We start from the raw sequence: 21,561 nt of genomic DNA, 5'->3' as shown, positions 1-21,561 counted from the left end.
TTGCAATTCAAGATCTAATTAGTTACACCATTTATTCTGCCTAGTTTCTTTGCTCCTTATTGAGTCTTGAGCCTTCGTGCCTGCTACGCTGTGTGTTGGCCTCTGATCAGGTGCTCTTTGAGTGTTGTACATAGTCTCCAGTGTTTGGTTTTTTTGTTCTGAGCCCTCTTGGTTTTTTTGTATGCTCACATCCTGATTTGACTCATTAAAGTCCCTGTTATTTTTTGCAACTCAATTCCAATTCTCCTGCAGCCTTTCTCTTCTCTTGGGTTCACCGCCACCTCCACCATTACATTAACATAGGCCTATTTATATAATTTCTTTCATAAAGGAGAGTGGATAGCCCTCCTTACATAAACCCTCCTATGGACCACACCACACGACTCACCAAAGTGGCAAGTATTTGCAACAAGAAATTAATGTTCAGTAAAAGTATGTGTATGTCACATGATACTATATAAATATCTAAATCACCTATAATTATATAAATACGCAACTCAAACACTGTTGTGGTTTTGGGTAAAAGGTTTTGAGATATGATCGAATGAGACCTGCATACTGCGTACTGCCAGCACAATCCCACTGCCTTTCATGTGGAGGCGTATATAGGGCTCTCCATACGGTAAAATGGACTCATAATAGCACTTTTCACACACTTTCACATGCCTAATATAGTGCTCTTGTGTTTTTTATTGCTTTCCTTGTTGGAACCATTTTTTTTAAATTTTGTTTTAAGAAAATAACTGAAGTACCTTTAAAAACCTGCAGTTTCAGTGAAATAACTGCAAAATGCAACTAGGCCTATAGAGCTAGCACAGAGTCAGGGCTGTTTTCCTGAAGTGAAAAGGAGCCTTAACTTATGTTTGGTTGTATGAGACCTAGCATCATGGCTTGAAAATATTAATAAAGATATTCTAATAATATTTTTGGCCCTGAATTGAAACCTTCATTTACCCTCATCATCAGCATTATGCCAGAATGTCAGAGCACTTGGGTGTGATACACTTATACCATGCTGTCCTTTAAGCAGGTTTGTCAGGCTTTTTTTAATGAAACTTTGGCTAAATGAGGTTTGTATTCAAGCTTCAATACCAGCACTGAGCACAAGTTTGGGGGAGAGGGTGAAACTCAAAAACAGCGTAAATTGGTGCAGAAAATTTTTTGAAAAAAAATTGTTTCTAATTAAAGGTATAGTTAACTCTTTATTCCAGCATGGCTGCTGTACACTAATTTCCACAGGGTTATTCGATTTGATTTGTGATTTAGTCAAGGACTTAAGAGAATTTGAATAAGTATTTTAAACACCATCTTCATTACCCTTGCAGTCTTTTGCACTAAACCCTCCTCAGAGTTTCGTCTGAAGATCATATGAAGCTTTAAACAACTGGCCTAAATCTGCACAAATGTAAGTACTTACCACACATAGTATCGGTCATGTTTGGACATGGTGGACAGGCTGCTAAATGCCCCAGTGCAAAAAGCTGTCTTAAAAGAACAGAGTGTGAAGAATAAATAAATGCATTTGAGCCCCTCCCAACACACACTACATTACATTACATTATAGGCATTTAGCAGACGCTCTTATCCAGAGCGAGGCCCAGCTAACCTTATATAAATGATGATTGTTTAGGAGAAGATGTGTTGTCAAATATACTGCTTCTATACTTAATATATGTCAGGATATTAAAACCACCAATAACTTTTGCCACCTTTTAAGAGAATGTATTTTATTATTATTATTATTATTATTATTATTATTATTAGTCAGTAGATGTCTGCCATTTTGGATTCTGTAATATTCTCATTATATTTCTGCAATGTTACACTGCATCATATTGATGGTATGGCATAAGGAAGTTTTACAAAAATATATGTTGCTTGGGAACATTCTTGTAAACCTGCATTATGTTTATGCTTTGTTTCCTATGACATCATAGCCTGACAAATGCAGGGAAATGTGTTCCCACTTACTGATTGGGTGGCTGCCAGAACTGCAACCCCGGCCATTTTCAGGCTATAGTAGAAACATGATTGGCATTATCTTAAAAGGGTGGGTTGACACTAGGAATGTATCTTTCTCCTTCACAGATAAACATGAAGCAAGCTTACTGAATCTATTCACGCAACATTCACTCCCTCCATGGGTAATTTAGAGTCTCCAATCAGCCTACTTGCATGTTTTTGGACTGTCAGAGGAAATCGGAGCACCCGGAGGAAACCCACACCGACACGATGAGAACATGCAAACTCCACTCATAAAGGCCCAAGCTGAGATTCTTGCTGTGAGGTGATAGTGCTACCCGCTGCACCACCGTGCCACCCTATAAGACATTAGCATTTTTCTTTTTTAAGTAGCCTATGTTCGCTTACTGTGTCTGACAAATTTCAGATGAAAAGGCAAAGTCCATTTGATTTGAACAGATCTTTCCTTCTTACAGTGAAAAAGTATGGACCCTGTAAGCCATCTGTCCCTCCACCCCGCACCCTACGAGTAAGAACCAATCAGCTGAAGGGATTGTAAAATCAAGTCCTAATTACTCTAAATCCTAACCTGACTCCAGGTCAGTACATACACATGATCATAAGGCATGCTCCGAACGAGCTGGCACAAACACAGTTAGACTGCCTGTAAGGTTATTTTTTTCCCATCCGCATTCTGACAAACCTGCTCTACTGGAACCAAAATGCACCACTCCCACAACGTCGGCAAAGAGTTTAAACAAACAAAATCGAAGCTATCATTATTTATATCATCAGCTGAAAGACGATCAACCTCAACTACACATCGGACAGGTAAGTGGAAATAATTTTTTAATTCAACCACTGTACATAGCCTATTTGCACACACATGTGCTGTGAGTGTGTGATTGAAGTAGTGAATTAACAGGACGAATATGGTATGTCAGCAGAAATAAGAATGTAATTGCAGTAACTGCAAGAGACAGACAGCACAGCAACAATGTCATTTGTACATCATTGAATGTTTGACACTATCAGTGAGCTATACTTTATTTATGATAATGAATTAATTTATTTATGAATATTTATTCATTAAGATAATTGGTGAAATAACTATTAGTGAAAACTGCACATGTTTTTAGCCCTGCTACAATAAAAATATTAGTTGGTAAATGTTACAATAGATTTGGCAATGATAGTAATGCTGTTGGAAAAAGTAGTGCATAGGGTTTAGCAGGGATATATTTTGACTTCTGATACTGAGCTGGTTTTTGGGTAGGTTTTATCAGCCAATGGCTTGGTTTTGATTGGCCACCGGGCTGCTTTTGTCATGCAGTGCATGCATGCATGTATGTATGTATGTATGTATTTATGTATTAATGCATACTTTGGATTTACACTGATAGATTGTATGCCTAATATATAAATATTCATGACTAGTTTATACCTCTCAATGTTCTCACTTGAACCACTCAGACTACATTATTGTCTCAAAGCAAGATACAATATTTCATAATGTCTCAAAGCAAGACACGATATTTAATCAACTCTATCCCTTACCATAATGTAAAATGAGTATAAAGTAAGCACCTTCAATGTGATGTTTTCATGTTAGAAAAGGGTGGGGCTAGTTTCATCTCTTATTATTACATTAAATGTTGACTTTCAAAGTTCAAAAAAATTTGGTCAAACATATTTTTACAAAAAGGCAGTCAAACCTGTTTGACTTACCTTGGCAGGAAAAAAGATACAAAGAAAAAACATTGATCACGGAAGGCTGTACAAAAGAGTTCAGTTTCATTTTGAAGTGTATTTTCTTCATTTAAACCACAAACCCCTGATGCCTCGAATACTCATCATCAAAAGCTTCTCTAAATATGTAAAATGTCTTAACATAAAGTCTGTCTGTGGCTATTGAAAACATGCAAAAAAACTGAAAAAATGGCCCAAGAAAGTGAACGATCCCAGCAAGAACTAAAAGATGGAGAAACACCTGATGTGCAAATGTGGCACACTTTGTGTGTGAAAATATTTTAACAAAAAATCAACAGAAGAAGAATAAGCGTACTAAACAAAAACTGATAATGATTTCATTAAAATGCCATTAAAATATTTTATTTTGCAGAGGAAACTGGACAAAGAGAGGGGCTGACATGGCAGCTGGTGTTGTGACCTCTCATCATGGTGAGTTTCTCCTTTCTGTGTAGAAAAAGATTTTAAAAATTTTCTTCATGGGTTTATTATTGTCTCTAAAATAAATTTAAAAATGTAATGGGTATACAAATAAATGTAGCTGATCACCTGATATTAAATTCAGGTGATCTTTAAATAAACGTGGCTGGTCCACAAATAAATGCAGCCTGTTTACATTTGTAATCGCCTGTGGCTTGCTTTTATTTGTGGATTTTTTGGACAATTCTCCCAGGACGAATTGGAAAAAAATTGCGAACATGTGCAGACCAGCCAATCAGATTTTAAGACATCCTTTCGCTTATGCCCACATTACTGCGACCAATCACAGCACGTATACACTTCAGGAGTGTGTTGTGTGGCGCCAAGACAACCACTCGGTTCGGAAAATTGGGCAGTGGAAGGTGAAGTCAAACAGAGGATGATGAGGGTTAATAAACTGAGACAAACAATCAGATCACATTTTGAGGGTTTTTCTATTAATTGAAATTGCATTTAGATGAATTACAGTGGAATTTTAAGATTAATCCTATCTGTGTTCAATCATTTTCCATTGAGGTGTGTGTTATCAATGAAATGTGTTTCTCCATAGAGATGAATATACAGATGGGTGACAAATTAAAGGAAAAAAACTGAATAAATGAATGGAGAAACATAATGAATGCAGATGCTTCCGTACAGATGTACTGCATGATGCAATTAAGCAATTAATATTCTATCATGCTCTGAGGAATGTATAAAAATGCTGAGTAGGCCGAGTTGACCTGGATTTTGGATCAAGATTGCAGGAGGTAAAAGATCTTAGTGACTTTGAAAGAGGGTTGGGCCCGGATGACAGGAGCTTCAGTCACAAACACTGCTCAACTGGCTAGTGTTTCAAAAGGAACAGTAGCTAAAGTGACATCTGCATGTAGATCAATGGGAAAGACAGCAGTGAATGGGGTTGAAAATTGTGGTCAAAAGCACACTGGGATGACAGTGACGCTTGTGCATTAGTGCGATATGTGAGGAAAAACATAAGAGCAACTCTTCCTCAGGTGACTGAGAATGTCAATGCAGGACATGAACAGACTGTCTACAAGAACAGATTGTCCCATAGAGAGGGATATTATTGTGGGGTTGTAGAGCAAAAATCCCTCATTACAAAGACGAATGCACATTCAGAATTCAGTGGTACAAAAACCATAAGCGTTGGTCTACAGAGATGTGGTCAGATAAGTCATACTTCACCACATTCTCAACAAGTGGGCAAATGTATGTGTGGCATACACCAAGAGAATGATACAGGCCTCAATGCTTGACCACTACAGTGAGGGGGTCCCGTGGCTCTATTATGCTCTATTATAATAATATAAACACCAAAAGAGGGAATTTCTTTAAAAAGAATGGTGTCCCATCCCTACAGTAGAGTTCCAAAGACTTCCAAAGATCTATGCCAAGGTGCATTGAAGCTGTTCTGGTGGCTCGTGGTGGCCTCAAACCTTATTAAGTTACACTAGTTTTTTCCTATAATTTATCAATCGTCTGTACCTGTCCTTATTTTCCCCTGACTTTCCATTGTGCTGCATACTGAAGTGTGAGTGGTTGCTTTGAGAATCCAATATGTACATTTTAATATTGTAGAAAACTTGATATCATTTTTTTATAAGAGAACACCAATCAAATAATGGGTATTCACAATTTATAAAACAATCTGCCATCCATCAGCCCCATAGCACATTGTCCAATTTAGCAGATTTCTATGGCTTTTAAATGTCATCTGTTTGAACATTAAGTATTCCATCTTTATTGTTATATGAATCTAAGATATCTAATATGAAGACTTATTTCACATGTGAGGTTATTAAATGTATTGATCTCAATGAGACAATACGTTGCAATAAAAAAAACTGTCCTGCAGAATTTAGCTGCTATAGATTTAAACCACGTCCCACCTTACTTATGTTCTCAGTAATAAATATAATTTCATTATTAATACTCTCTACTCCAAACTTACAGAGAGCACCTCATCTCAGAGCTGAATGTCTGTTGCTCTCATGATGAGGAATAAATTGTTCTCTTTCTCTCTGACAGGGGAGGAGCACCGTCTCTCAGAGCTGAGGATTGTGCTGCTGGGGGGGGATGAGAGTGGGAAGAGTTCAGCAGGAAACACCATCCTGGGCAGAGAGGAGTTTGAGTCTGGAGTAAGAACTGCACAGTGTGTGAAGAGACAGGGTGACGTAGCTGGGAGACAGGTCACTGTGGTCGACACACCAGGCTGGTGGATGAATAATTCTGTGAAGGACACTGCAGAGCTGGATAAACAGGAGATTGTGCGCAGTGTGTCTCTGTGTCCCCCGGGACCCTGCGCTCTCTTCCTGGTCATTGATGTGAGCTCAGCGTTCAGAGATACATTCAGAAGATCAGTGGTGGAACATCTGGAGCTTCTTAGTGGCAGAGTCTGGAGACACACTATAGTGCTGTTCACCAGGGGAGACTGGCTGGGAGACACAACCATTGAGCAGCACATTGAGACTGAAGGGAGGGCCCTCCAAGAGCTCATAGAGAAATGTGGGAACAGGTATCACGTTCTCAACAATAAGAACAGGGCAGATGGGACTCAGGTCACAGAGCTGCTGGAGAAGATAGAGAAGATGATGGCAGGACATGGAGGCTCTCACTATGAAATAGACGGAATGCTCTTACAGCAGGTGGAAGAGAAGAGGAGAGCAGTGGAAGAACGAGTGAAACAAACGATAATGACGGTTCAGAAACAGACTGTCAGAACACATTTTGACGGTTTGTTTTTTTTTTCATTAATTGAGATTACTTTTAGATGGATTAAAGTGGGCTATTAAGATTCATCAAAACTGCAATCAATCATTTTCCACTGAGGTGTGTTTTACCAATTAAACTTATTCCTTCAGAGAGTCTTACGTATCTGTACTCATGTTCCAATGAATTTCCACTGTGCTCAATACAGAGGTGTGAGGGTTCTGCTTAGAGACCATTATATAGATTACAAAAGTGTGAAATACTTGTTTTAATTTTTTAATGCAGGATAACAATCAGAGAAATGGTATTCCAGATTTTAAAAATGATTTTAATTCAAATTTTTCTTCCAGTTCGCAATTCCCAGTTGCCTTTATACTCTGGTTTCATCACTGCAAACCTCTTTGCAAATTAAACAGTGCAGAGAAGCACATATTCTCTTTGAAGTGTGGCTGTCAACTGCCAACTTCTCTCCCCTTCACAGTTGTTGAGTAGCAGGAGCTCATTTCATGAGTGCGTTTAGGCCACAGATGTTCGGTTGAACTGAGACGGTTGCTAGTGATTGATGGGACACAGAAAATCCTGCTGACTGAACTCTCCCTGCTGCTGCCAATTACACGCTGCCCTGTGGAGCTGCCAGCACAGTCTGCGCTGCACAGTCAGGGTTTGATAGCAGACTGTGGGGTGCATCCACTTACTGGAACAGTGTCTTAGCAGGAAGAGCAGGGGCGACATAGCTCAGGAGGTAAGACCGATTGTCTGGCAGTCAGAGGGTTGCCGGTTCAAACCCCGCCCTGGGCATGTCGAAGTGTCCTTGAGCAAGACACCTAACCCCTAACTGCTCTGGCGAATGAGAGGCATCAATTGTAAAGCGCTTTGGATAAAAGCGCTATATAAATGCAGTCCATTTACCATCTACCAAGAGCTATCCAACAGCCCCATACCACCCATAAAAATAGAAACACAGCAATGTTCTTCTTGGCATAGATATTGTGTGATACTTTGAAATTCTTGAGATAATCCAGTCACATTATTGAAAGGATTGTGGTGTAACATTTTAGGCTGTAAAATACACTGAACAGATATGGACATTATGTTGATATGAGCAAAAGTCTCATGCAAAACTTTGTTCGTGATGGCTAAAACAACAAACCAAATGTCATATGTCCTCAGTAATAAATACCATGTCATTATTAATACTCTCCACTCCAAGCGTACAGAGAGCAGCTCAACTCAGAGCTGAATGTCTGTTACACTCTTGATGAGGAGTAAATTGTTCTCTTTCTCTCTGACAGGGGAGGAGCACCGTCTCTCAGAGCTGAGGATTGTGCTGCTGGGGGAGAGACGGAGTGGGAAGAGTTCAGCAGGAAACACCATCCTGGGCAGAGAGGAGTTTGAGTCTGGAATAAGAACTGCACAGTGTGTGAAGAGACAGGGTGAAGTAGCTGGGAGACAGGTCACTGTGGTTGACACACCAGGCTGGTGGAAGAAAATTTCAGTGAAGGACACTGCAGAGCTAGATAAACAGGAGATTGTGCGCAGTGTGTCTCTGTGTCCCCCGGGACCCTGCGCTCTCTTCCTGGTCATTAACGTGAGCTCAGCATTCAGAGAGGAACACAGGAGATCAGCGGTGGAACACCTGGAGCTTCTCAGTGACAGAGTCTGGAGACACACTATAGTGCTGTTCATCGGGGGAGACTGGCTGGGAGACAGAACCATTGAGCAGCACATTGAGACTGAAGGGAGGGCCCTCAAAGAGCTCATAGAGAAATGTGGGAACAGGTATCATGTTCTCAACAATGAGAACAGGGCTGATGGGACTCAGGTCACAGAGCTGCTGGAGAAGATAGAGGAGATGATGGCAGGGCATGGAGGATCTCACTATGAAATAGATAGAATGCTCTTACAGCAGGTGGAAGAGAAGAGGAGGGCAGTGGAAGAACGAGTGAAATTAAGGATGATGAAGATTCAGAAACAGAGAAAAACTTTCAGAGAACTTTTTGAGAGTAAGTATTTTTCATATTTAGAATTTTCTTTTAGAGGAATTACAGTGGATGTGAGGCCACGCTACTTGTTTAACAGAATGAGTGTGACCAGGTGGTACCAGATGGTGGTGAACAGAAACAGTGTCACTCCAGAAGTCCGATGCCAAAGTACTGATTTATTTACTGTGCTTCCAAAAATCACCAATTTAAAAAAAAAAAAACATACATCTCAAACGAGGTACTGTACATTCCCGGAAAAACAATAAAACAGCTTTAGTAGCAGGTAGAAATAGTAATTAGTAATTAGCTGATAGCTTTAGCATGTAGCATAATAGCATTACCCAACCTCACAGTAAGCTGTTTGCCAAAAGATGGAACCCTGCTGAAAGAAACTGGCCCCATTATATACATTTCCCATAATTGTGCCAAACCATTCCCCAGGGTACTCCAATTGACATAGCCACAATGGACAAAAGTAATACATGCAATAGCAATTACAAATGACATCAATTCAAGTCATTTTAACAATACCATGGTTATACCTTTGAAGCACTCACTTAGGTATAATAATCAATGATATTACACCAAAATACGTCATGTCTCAAAATATTGACACCCCCCTTTAAATTACGTCTTCCACTCAAACGGTAAATAGGTACGTGAATGGCGCGCGCGGACCATAGTAACCGAGTCGACAACTGAATGCGGAAGTAGAGGTGTTTGTGATTGGACTGTGAGTAAAATGAATGTCTGTACTGAAATATAGGAAGGCATATGACAGAAACACAGATGGAATATAAAATGAACCATGTAAAATAATGGGTACCGCATTATTTAAACAGTGGAGATGTTCGGCTGCAATAAACGGGAATGCGAGCGAATTATCACGTTGCGTTTGATTTATGGGGATGACCGAACACTCGGCTACACTAAACACAGTCAATACTTGTGCGAGCTATTCACGCTCTTGGGGACTCGTGGGCTAGAGAAAATAAACAGGAGATCCTTTTCACAGTGGAATATTAATATTAATCATAACTGAGTTTAATTATTTTATATTGAGTTGTAATAAAAAGTCAATAAAAAGTCTTACTCCAGAGAAATGTTTATATCAGTCTTTATTTTGTCCTAACTTTCCCCTGTGCTGCATACTGAGGTTTGAGTGGGTGTTTAAAGAGGCCAATTTGTACTTTTAAAAATGTGGAATACTTGATTTTATTTTTATATGACTAAGGGCCAAATAAAAGGCACTAGCAATGGCTTAGAAAATATATTTTGTTGCATTTTTTCATTTTTCTACCATTTGGCATTGTTCTGTTTTTTTTTTTTTTTTTCATAATCCAGTGTCATCACTGCAACCCTCTTTGTCAATTAAACAGAGTGCAGCGAAGCACATATTCTCTTTGAAGTGTGGCTGCCTGCTACTAACTTCTCTCCCCTCCACAGTTGTCGAGTAGTAGGAGCTCATTTCATGAGTAAGTTTAGCCTGCAGACGCTCAGTTGAACTGAAACGGTTGCTAGTGCTTGATGAGACACAGAAAATCCTGCTGACTGAACTCTCCCTGCTGCTGCCAATTACACGCTGCCCTGTGGAGCTGCCAGCACAGCCTGCACTGCACAGTCAGGGTTTGATAGCAGACTGTGGGGTGCATCCACACACTGGAACAGTGTCTTAGCAGGATGAGCCACGCAGCAGCCCCATAAGCAGCCCCATGCAATTAAAAACATAGCAATTTTCTTCTTGGCTTTGATATTGTGTAATTATTTTAAATTCTTGAAACATTACCATCACATTATTGAAAGAATTGTGCTGTGACTTATCAGGCTGTAAAATGCATTGAACAGATTAAGACATTTCATTGAATTGTGCAAAGATCCCATGCACAACTTTGTTTGTGAAGGTTTAACCCACATCCCAACTGTTATATGCCCACAGGGATAAATTTTATTTCCTTATTAATACTCTTCTCTCCTAACTCACAGAGAGCAGCTCACCTCAGAGCTGAATGTCTGTTACACTCCTGATGAGGAGTAAATAGTTCTCTTTCTCTCTGACAGGGGAGGAGCACCGTCTCTCAGAGCTGAGGGTTGTGCTGCTGGGAGGGAGACTGAGTGGGAAGAGTTCAGCAGGAAACACCATCCTGGGCAGAGAGGAGTTTGAGTCTGGAATAAGAACTGCACAGTGTGTGAAGAGACAGGGTGAAGTAACTGGGAGACAGGTCACTGTGGTCGACACACCAGGCTGGTGGATGAATAATTCTGTGAAGGACACTGCAGAGCTGTATAAACAGGAGATTGTGCGCAGTGTGTCTCTGTGTCCCCCGGGACCCTGCGCTCTCTTCCTGGTCATTGATGTAAGCACAGCATTCAAAGATACAGATAAGAGATCAGCGGTAGAACACCTGGAGCTTCTCAGTGAGAGAGTCTGGAGACACACTATAGTGCTGTTCACCAGGGGAGACTGGCTGGGAGACACAACCATTGAGGAGCACATTGAGACTGAAGGGAGGGCCCTCCAAGAGCTCATAGAAAAATGTGGGAACAGGTATCATGTTCTCAACAATGAGAACAGGGCTGATGGGACTCAGATCACAGAGGTGCTGGAGAAGATAGAGGAGATGGTAGCCAGGAACTGGGGTGTTCCGTTCTCTGTAGAGATGAGAGACAGACAAGACTTATTTACATTCAGAAAGAAAATGGAAAGAGAACAGAAGAGCTTTGAGAATGAATGGAGCAGAAGAGAGGAGGTGCTGATAGCGAGGATGTTGAAGGTTGTGGGTGACTCAGAGATAAAGAGATCCATGCTGCCATTCAGGAAGAGGAGGAACAGCTTGGATTCACTTCCTCCTAATTGTGAGTTTTATTCATCATCTTCCTTTAGACTGAATATCTCAGCACCTACAGTTTAGCTTTTAGTCCATTAACAACCCCCACCATGTACATTATGCAGTGAGTAAACAATGATCAATTCATAATGAACTTTCCAAGTAACTGTTCTTGTCTACGTTATAAAACCTTTTACACATTCTCAAATGCGTAACAATGCAGTCTACAAGTTAATACTTAGCTTTTCTGTGCACAATATTGTCGGACAAGCAAGGATTAAGTAAAAATAAGTTACTATGTTAATGAATCCAGTGGTTCCAACAGGCAATGCCGTTGTTGAAAGGTTCAGCACTCTGAAAATTTAACTCAAGTGGTATTGCTTGCTAGAACCCCTCCCTTAGCTTTCATATAAAATGTATTTTACACGATTTAATTGAATTAGTATTGTTGAAAATGAGAATTATTAATTAAATCGGCAAATTCATTAATATGTCAGTCTACAGTAAACTGGTGGAATCAACCAACAAGTCAAAACAAACTCTATATCAGGTCATATTAAATAATTCAATTCAATAAGACACAGTCAAATAAAATAATGAATTGAAATCATACATTCTTTACTGAATGCAGGCTTACTACTTCTTCATTACAAAACAGAAGACATTAAACAAAACATTATTTCAAACAATCATTGAAAAAGCGGATGTCAATTAGAGGCTTTATTTTCATGTTTATTAAGTGGAGAGTTGCTCAAAAATGGTGTGCTAGACAAAGTTATGGCCCCACTGCAGGGCAAATAAGCTCACTGAAAAAGAGAGTTTAGTGTTCTCCTCATTATTTCTTCTTATTCCACATCAACATTCTATATGTCACTAGTTTAACAGCTTTTCAGCAAGACCTACCAAGTTTGGCTAGTAGTTCACCTAGCTGCTTGTGCTCTTAGGGCAAATAGCGCAGATATTTTTTGAGATGTTTACATTTCACCTCTTTTATGCACCTTGTAAAACACTTCATACCTTTATAAACAGTTAATAATGCAGTCTACAAGTTAATACTTAGCTTTAATATGCACTATATTTTGCATACATCTCCCACATTCATGAACAGCAGACTAAAGTACAATTTAAAAAATGATTTAACAAAATCTTTAAAAACATACAATCATGCATCAGTTTAACATATTCTTGCAGATTAAGTAAAAATGAGAAACATATCAATGCGCCAGAGAAGGCAATGATTCACATAACCATCGTCATAAATATTTTTGGAATTTTTTTGATTCACATGATCAACATAATCTTAAAAAACATTCATGATGCAGTTTAGCCGTTGCTGAAAATAGAAAATATATAACAGAACGTAATACAGATTACGTCTGAGTGTAACAGAGCTTGTTGGTGGTGTTGTGTTACAGTGAGTGGAGGGACTCCAGCCCCCTCTGAAGCAGGCAGCTCTGTGTGGGATTATTTATCTGCTCAGACACTTTCCAGTAAGATGGTGTCATGGTGGCTGAAAAGGAGTAAATCAGAGAGTTCAGCATCATCTGGACACGGAACACAGAGTTCTGTAGTGAGTGAAGCAGCGGAGCCTGACTGGGTGACTATGGAAGGGGACAGTGTAGGTGACGCTCCACACTAAACACTGCTCTACACTGCCCCATGTGGTAGATTGTATAACTGATTTAATCATACACTGTTTCACAAAATGTACTGCAAATCAGGGCTTGCCCAACCCTGTTTCTGGAGATCTACGGTACGTTCCATAGGTTTTCACTCCAACCCTAACAAAGCACATGAAAACCTAATGAACCTCAGATCTCCTCAAACATGTTTGGGCAGCCCTAGAGGTAAATCAACAGACTGTAAACCCGTCAGCCCCCTAGCATTTTAACATACATTCGTTTTTTTGCGGAAAAGAAAATGGAAAGAAAACAGAAGAGCTTTGAGGAGGAATGGAGCAGAAGAGAGGCGGTGCTGATAGGGAGGATGTTGAAGGCTATGGCTGACTCAGAGACAGAGGGATCCACACTGCCATTCAGGAAGAGGAGGAACAGCTTGGATTCACTTCCTCCTAATTGTGAGTTTTATTCATCATCTTCCTTTAGACTGAATATCTCAGCACCTACAGTTTAGCTTTTAGTCCATTAACAACCCCCACCATGTACATTATGCAGTGAGTAAACAATGATCAATTCATAATGAACTTTCCAAGTAACTGTTCTTGTCTACATTATAAAACCTTTTACACATTCTCAAATGCGTAACAATGCAGTCTACAAGTTAATACTTAGCTTTTCTGTGCACAATATTGTCGGACAAGCAAGGATTAAGTAAAAATAAGTTACTATGTTAATGAATCCAGTGGTTCCAACAGGCAATGCCGTTGTTGAAAGGTTCAGCACTCTGAAAATTTAACTCAAGTGGTATTGCTCGCTAGAACCCCTCCCTTAGCTTTCATATAAAATGTATTTTACACGATTTAATTGAATTATTATTGTTGAAAATGAGAATTATTAATTAAATCGGCAAATTAATTGATATGTCAATCTACAGTAAAGTGCTGGAATAAACCAACAAGTCAAAACAAACTATATCAGGTCATATTAAATAATTTAATTCAATAAGACACAGTCAAATAAAATAATGAATTGAAATCATACATTCTTTACTGAATGCAGGCTTACTACTTCTTCATTACAAAACAGAAGACATTAAACAAAACATTATTTCAAACAATCATTGAAAAAGCGGATGTCAATTAGAGGCTTTATTTTCATGTTTATTAAGTGGAGAGTTGCTCAAAAATGGTGTGCTAGACAAAGTTATGGCCCCACTGCAGGGCAAATAAGCTCACTGAAAAAGAGAGTTTATTGTTCTTCTCATTATTTCTTCTTATTCCACATCAACATTCTATATGCCACTAGTTTAACAGCTTTTCAGCAAGACCTACCAAGATTGGCTAGCAGTTCACCTAGCTGCTTGTGCTTTTAGGGCTTTTAGGGCAAATAGCACAGATATTTTTTGAGATGTTTACATTTCACCTCTTTTATGCCTTTTCATTCCTTTATAAACAGTTAATAATGCAGTCTACAAGTTAATACTTATCTTTAATATGCACTATATTTTGCATACATCTCCCTCATTCATGAACAGCAGACTGAAGTACAATTTAAAAAATGATTTAATAAAATCTTTAAAAACATACAATCATGCATCAGTTTAACATATTCTTGCAGATTAAGTAAAAATGAGAAACATATCAATGCGCCAGAGAAGGCAACGATTCACATAACCATCGTCATAAATATTTTTGGAATTTTTTTGATTCACATGATCAACATAATCTTAAAAACATTTATGATACAGTTTAGCCGTTGCTGAAAATAGACAATATATAACAGAATATAATGTTGATGTGTCTGAGTGTAACAGAGCTTGTTGGTGTTGTTGTGTTACAGTGAGTGGAGGGACTCCAGCCCCCTCTGAAGCAGGCAGCTCTGTGTGGGATTATCTATCTGCTCAGACACTTTCTAGTAAGATGATGTCATGGTGGCTGAATAGGAGTAAACCAGAGAGTTCAGCATCATCTGGATACAGAACACGGAGTTCTGTAGTGAGTGAAGCAGAGGAGCCTGACTGGGTGATTATGGAAGGGGACAGTGTAGGTGACGCGCCGCAATAAACACTGCTCTACACTGCCCCATGTGGTAGATTGTATAACTGATTTAATCATACACTGTTTCACAAAATGTACTGCAAATCAGGGCTTGCCCAACCTTGTTTCTGGAGATCTACGGTACGTTCCATAGGTTTTCACTCCAACCCTAACAAAGCACATGAAAACCTAATGAACTTCAGATCTCCACAAACAAGCTTGGGCAGCCCTAGAGGTTAAACAACAGATTGTAAATCAGTCAGCCCCCTAGCATTTTAACATACATTTGTTTTTTTGCGGAAAAGAAAATGGAAAGAAAACAGAAGAGCTTTGAGGAGGAATGGAGCAGAAGAGAGGAGGTGCTGATAGGGAGGATGTTGAAGGCTGTGGTTGACTCAGAGACAGAGGGATCCACACTGCCATTCAGGAACAAGAGAAACAGCTTTTAATTACTTCCTTCTTGTGAGTTTTATTCATCATCTTTCTTTTAATGGAATTTCTCAGCAATTTAATTTTAGCTACGATTCCATTAACAGCCACCCCCATGCACATTATACAAAAAGTAAACAATTATCAATTTATATTGTACTTTCCAAGTCACTATCTTTGTCTACATTATAAAACCTTTTGTTAAAACCTACAGAATGTAATGCAGATGAATCTGAGTGTAACAGAGCTTGTTGGTGTTGTTGTGTTACAGTGAGTGGAGGGACTCCAGCCCCCTCTGAAGCAGGCAGCTCTGTGTGGGATTACCAATCTGCTCAGAAACGTTCCAGTAAGAAGGTGTCATGGTGGCTGAAAAGGAGCAAACCAGAGAGTTCAGCATCATCTGGATTCGGAACACGGAGTTCTGTAGTGAGTGAAGCAGAGGAGCCTGATAGGGTGACACTGGAAGAATACAGTGTAGATGACACCTCCACACTAAATACTCTATGCTGCCCTCATGTGGTAGATTGTGTTTCTACTTCATTATCTGTTGTTTTCCAAAATGTATATTCAAGAAATTCGCTGTCAATCAAATCCGCCATCATCACTATGTGATTTCAGTACAGTAAACTCAATAAATTATTTATTTATTTATTGCATTCATCAGCACTGCTTAAATCTGTCGAGCTCTATTTACTCAAATCATTTGCTCAAATTACTCATTTAATTTACACTTTTTGATTCATTTGTTTTAAATAAAATTATTTTTTGTAGTATCTGTGTATTACATTGCATGGTTGAAACATGAAGACCTGTTTTGTTTTTGGGAAAATAAATTACCTTGCATCGTTACCTATGGAGTTGAGAGTAACTTGCTAATTGTGGATTACGTTACAGGAACTGAGTCACTGGATTTGGGATTGCAGGACGCATTAGAAATTAAGTTCAACTGTTCACATGGACCTAAGTGGCATTGATAAAGAAACTAACAGAAATCGAGCTTAATTGGATTTGCCACCATAAGTGGAACAGCATGTCTTCCTGCTTTTGTTTGCCTCATGATTTCCCATTAAAAACTGAATGAGTTCACTCAGACCGAGTTCAACTGGATCATTAAACTGAATGAGTTCACTCAGACCGAGTTCAACTGGGTTATTAAACAGGCCGTGATTCTGAAATGGACTTCCTTTCATGGTGTGCAGCAGCCTGGCACTGATTCTACATTGGACTGTCACAGCCGGTCTGCAAGGTAATAATAAATAATAAAACACAAAAATGTATTCTCTTTAATGGGAATGAAAAACCTTGACACATTAGTGTATTTAACTGTGGGGATCCAAGCTGCACCACCTGCTGCTGGTCGCCAGAGGGCGACATAGTCATCATGAACGCTGATTATGTGATTATGTGTTCAGCTGTTTGCAATTCGAGAGCTAATTAGTTACACCATTTATTCTGCCTAGTTTCTTTGTTCCTCAATGAGTCTTGAGCCTTCGTGCCAGCTGCTCTGTGTTGGCCTCTGATCAGGTGCTCTTTCAGTGTTACATAGTCTCGAGTTTTTTGTTTTTTGTTTTGAGCCTTCTTGGTTTTTTTTTATGCTCATATCATGATGTGACTCATTAAAGTATCTGTTATTTTTTGCAACTCAATCCCAATTCTCCTGCAGCCTTTCTCTGCTCTTGGGTTCACCGCTACCTCCACCATTACATTAACATAGGCCTATTTATATAATTTATTTCGTAAAGGAGAGTGGATAGCCCTCCTTACATAAACCCTCCTATGGACCACACCACACGACTCACCAAAGTGGCAAGTATTTGCAACAAGAAATTAATGTTCAGTAAAAGTATGTGTATGTCACATGATACTATATAAATATCTAATTCACCTATAATTATATAAATACACAACTCAAACACTGTTGTGGTTTTGGGTAAAAGGTTTTGAGGAAGATCGAATGAGACCTGCACACTGCGTACTGCCAGCACAATCCCACTGCCTTTCATGTGGAGGCGTATATAGGGCTCTCCATACGGCAAAAGGGATTCATAATAGCACTTTTCACACACTTTCACATGCCTTATATATTGCTCTTGTATTTTTTATTACTTTATTTGTAGGAACCATTTAATATTTATTTTTTAAATTTTGTTTTGAGCAAATACCTGTAGTACCTTTAAAAACCTGCAGTTGCAGTGAAATATTACATTACATTACAGGCATTTAGCAGACGCTCTTATCCAGAGCGACTTACACAACTTTTACATAGCATTTTACATTGTATCCATTTATATAGCTGGATATATACTGAAGCAATTTCGGTTAAGTACCTTGCTCAAGGGTACAACGGCAGTGTCCTACCCGGGAATCGAACCTGCGATCTTTTGGTTACAAGCCCAGTTCCTTACCTGCTGTGCTACACTCCGTCCTACGGAGATATAAATAACTGCGAAATGCAATTTGCTTTATCTATACTTCTCATACTAGAACAAAGATTCACAGTGTTGGCCAGTATAGGCCTATAGAGTAAGCACAGAGTCAGGGCTGTTTTCCTGAAGTGAAAAAGAGCCTAAACTTATGTTTGGTTGTATGAGACCTAGCATCAGAGCACTTGGGTGTGATACATTTATACCATGCTGTCCTTTAAGCAGGTTTGTCAGGTTTTTTTAATGAAACTTTGGCTAAATGAGGTTTGTATTCAAGCTTCAATACCAGCACTGAGCACAAGTTTGGGGGAGAGGGTGAAACTCAAAAACAGTGTAAATTGGTGCAGAAAGATTTTTGAAAATAAATTGTTTCTAATTAAAGGTATAGTTAACTCTTTATTCCAGCATGGCTGCTGTATACTAATTTCCACAGGGTTATTCGATTTGATTTGTGATTTAGTCAAGGACTTGAGAGAATTTGAATGTATTTTAAACACCATCTTCATTACCCTTGCAGTCTTTTGCACTGAACCCTTCTCAGAGTTTCGTCTGACTTGTCGCTAAAATCATATGAAGCTTTAAACAACTGGCCTAAATCTGCACAAATGTAAGTACTTACCACACATAGTATCGGTCATGTTTGGACATGGTGGACAGGCTGCTAAATGCCCCAGTGCAAAAAGCTGACTTAAAAGAACAGAGTGTGAAGAATAAATAGATGCATTTGAGCCCCTCCCAACACACACTAGGCCCAGCTAGCCTTATATAAATGATGATTGTTTAGGAGAAGATGTGTTGTCAAATATACTGTACTCGTGCTTCTATACTTAATATATGTCAGGATATTAAAACCACCAATAACTTTTGCCACCATTTAAGAGAATGTATTTTTTCATTTTTATTATTATTATTATTATTGTTATTATTATTATTAGTAGATGTCTGCCATTTTGGATTCTGTAATATTATCATTATATTTCTGCAATGTTACACCGCATTATATTGATGGTATGACATAAGGAAGTTTTACAAAAACCTATGTTGCTTTGGAACATGTTTATGCTTTTTTTGTGATCAAGTTTTTATTTATTAATTTTTATGAGAACGGTTGCAGGTACAAGCCCAAAAAGTTACATTCATTCACGTATAAGACAAAACAGGAGAAATGATATCTGAATGTACCTGCTGGCTGCCACTCCATATAGCATAATGTTAAAAAAATTAAAATAATAATAATAATGAATATGTAACATACACATATAGCTTATTGCACATATTTGCATATTATTGCACATTATACATAATATTATTACTTTGCAAATAAAATAAAAATAGTAATAAAAAGAAAACAAAAGGCCGGTATACATATATATATGTTTATATTAATACATAATGTGGAATCACACTGATAGGCCTAATAGATAAATATTCATGATGCCTAGTTTATACCTCTCAATGTTCTCACTTGCACTAAGTCTACATTATTTTATAATGTCTAAAAGCAAAAAGGAGATAAAATGTAATCAGCTATAACTGTCGCGGATAGGCGAGGGAATGGACCCAAATGCAGAGTTTAAAAAAAAACCCAAGAACTCCAAAAGGGAAATACAGACTTTAATAACAAAAACTCAAAAACAGAAAACAGAAAATCCAAAAAGAAGCTAAACGGGCACGGCAGAAACAGGTGGACAAAAACAGGCACAGGGAAACACGGGCAAACTCCTAGGCAAGACACACGTGGAAACACAAGCGAAAACACAACCAAGGATCCAGCACCTGAGTCAAGGAAGAAGGAAACTTAAATAGAACAGACACTGACGAGACACAGGAGGGCATCATGAACAATCAGGCCACAGAGAGGGAAGGGAAAACGAGACAACCAAAAAGCAATAATTGAACAATTGAAAACAATAATACAATTACACAGGGTACAAGCAGGACACAAAACAGAAGTGCCGCCATCTGGCGGCCCAACAAGGAAAGACGGAGACAAAACACAGAACCATGACAATAACACTTGTACCATAATGTAGAATGGGTATACAATTACTACCTTTGAGGTGATGTTTTCATGTTATAAAGTGGTCGGGTGAGTTTCATCTTGTATTGACTTTCAAACCTGCGTTTTTCTTTTTAAGGCAGTCAGACCTTTTTCACTTGGCAGGGAGAAATGATGCAAGGATAGCACATTGAAAATCAAACTTCAAGAGAGTTTAGTTTCATTTTGAAGTGCATTTTCCTCATTTAAAACACAAACCTCCTGATGCCTTGAATGGCCATTGTAAAGCTGACATGTTGTCAAATCTTCTCTAAACATGCAAAAAATTTTAACACATAAAACTGTTTGTGGCAATTGAAAACATGCACAAAAAAAGAAAGTGAATGATCCCTGCAAGAACTAAAAGAGGGAGAAACGCCTGTTCAAATGTGGCTCACTTTTACTCACAAAATCAAAAGAAGAAGAGTAAACTTACTAAATGATAAACTGATAATGATTTCATTAAAATGCCATTAAAATAGTTCTATTTTGCAGAGAAAACTGGACAAAGAGAGGGACTGACATGGCAGCAGTGACCTCTCATCACGGTGAGTATCATCTTTCTGTGTAGAATTTTTTTATCTTCATGGGGTTATTATTGTTACAAAAAGAAAAAAGAAATGGGTCCACAGATAAATGTAGCTGATCCAGAAATAAATTATGGTGATGCACAAATAAATGTGGCTGGTTCACAAATAAATAATTTCATTCATAATCCAGTCTCATCACTACAACTCTCATTGTCGATTAAACAGGGTGTAAAGAGGCACATAATCTCTTTGAAGTGTGGCTGTCAGCTGCCAACTTCTCTCCCCTCCACAGTTGTTGAGTAGCAGGAGCTCATTTCATGAGTGACTTTAGGCTGCAGACGTTCAGTGGAACTGAGGCGAACTTGCAGTTCTCACACACTCACTCTCAGTCTCAGACATGCACATACACACACGCATACACACCTACTATTACGACTACTCCAGTCACTATTACTACAACACAAACTAAACACTCCCCCCAAATTCAATCCATGCACACCTACATGTGCTGCAGTATACAGGGCTCCAGCTCTCTTCATTTGTTCCACCCTGCATGCATTTCCTTGTATTGTTCTCTGTTTCTCACTCTCCCAGCTTTTTCCCGGTCCCTGTTCTACAGGAAGCACTGCAGTTTGAAGGAAGACTCGGTGGTCTTTCCTCTCTTCGTTCACACCCCTCTCCCACACCCATCAACGCTCGCTTAGTCAACAGGAAAACTGCGACACTGCATTTACCAATGGGAAATTATTTACCACATTTGCAATCATTTGGTGCTA

At 38.9% G+C, this 21,561-nt stretch overlaps 1 protein-coding gene across 1 annotated transcript in view; it reads left to right on the top strand.

Annotated features, from left to right (window-relative positions):
• LOC135246957 (uncharacterized) overlaps positions 1 to 21,561 on the top strand; it is a 51,682-nt gene that overhangs the window by 16,891 nt on the left and 13,230 nt on the right. Inside the window, 3 exon segments of the mRNA XM_064320235.1 lie at positions 6,223 to 6,927; positions 8,196 to 8,906; positions 11,481 to 11,506. Of these exon segments, the coding sequence (XP_064176305.1) occupies positions 6,223 to 6,927; positions 8,196 to 8,906; positions 11,481 to 11,506 (1,442 nt within the window).

Source organism: Anguilla rostrata, unplaced genomic scaffold (genome assembly GCF_018555375.3).
Source record: "Anguilla rostrata isolate EN2019 unplaced genomic scaffold, ASM1855537v3 scaf0994, whole genome shotgun sequence".
Classification (NCBI taxonomy): domain Eukaryota; kingdom Metazoa; phylum Chordata; class Actinopteri; order Anguilliformes; family Anguillidae; genus Anguilla; species Anguilla rostrata.
The sequence above is the reverse complement of the archived record's forward strand: the minus strand, read 5'-3'. Positions and strand labels throughout refer to the sequence as shown.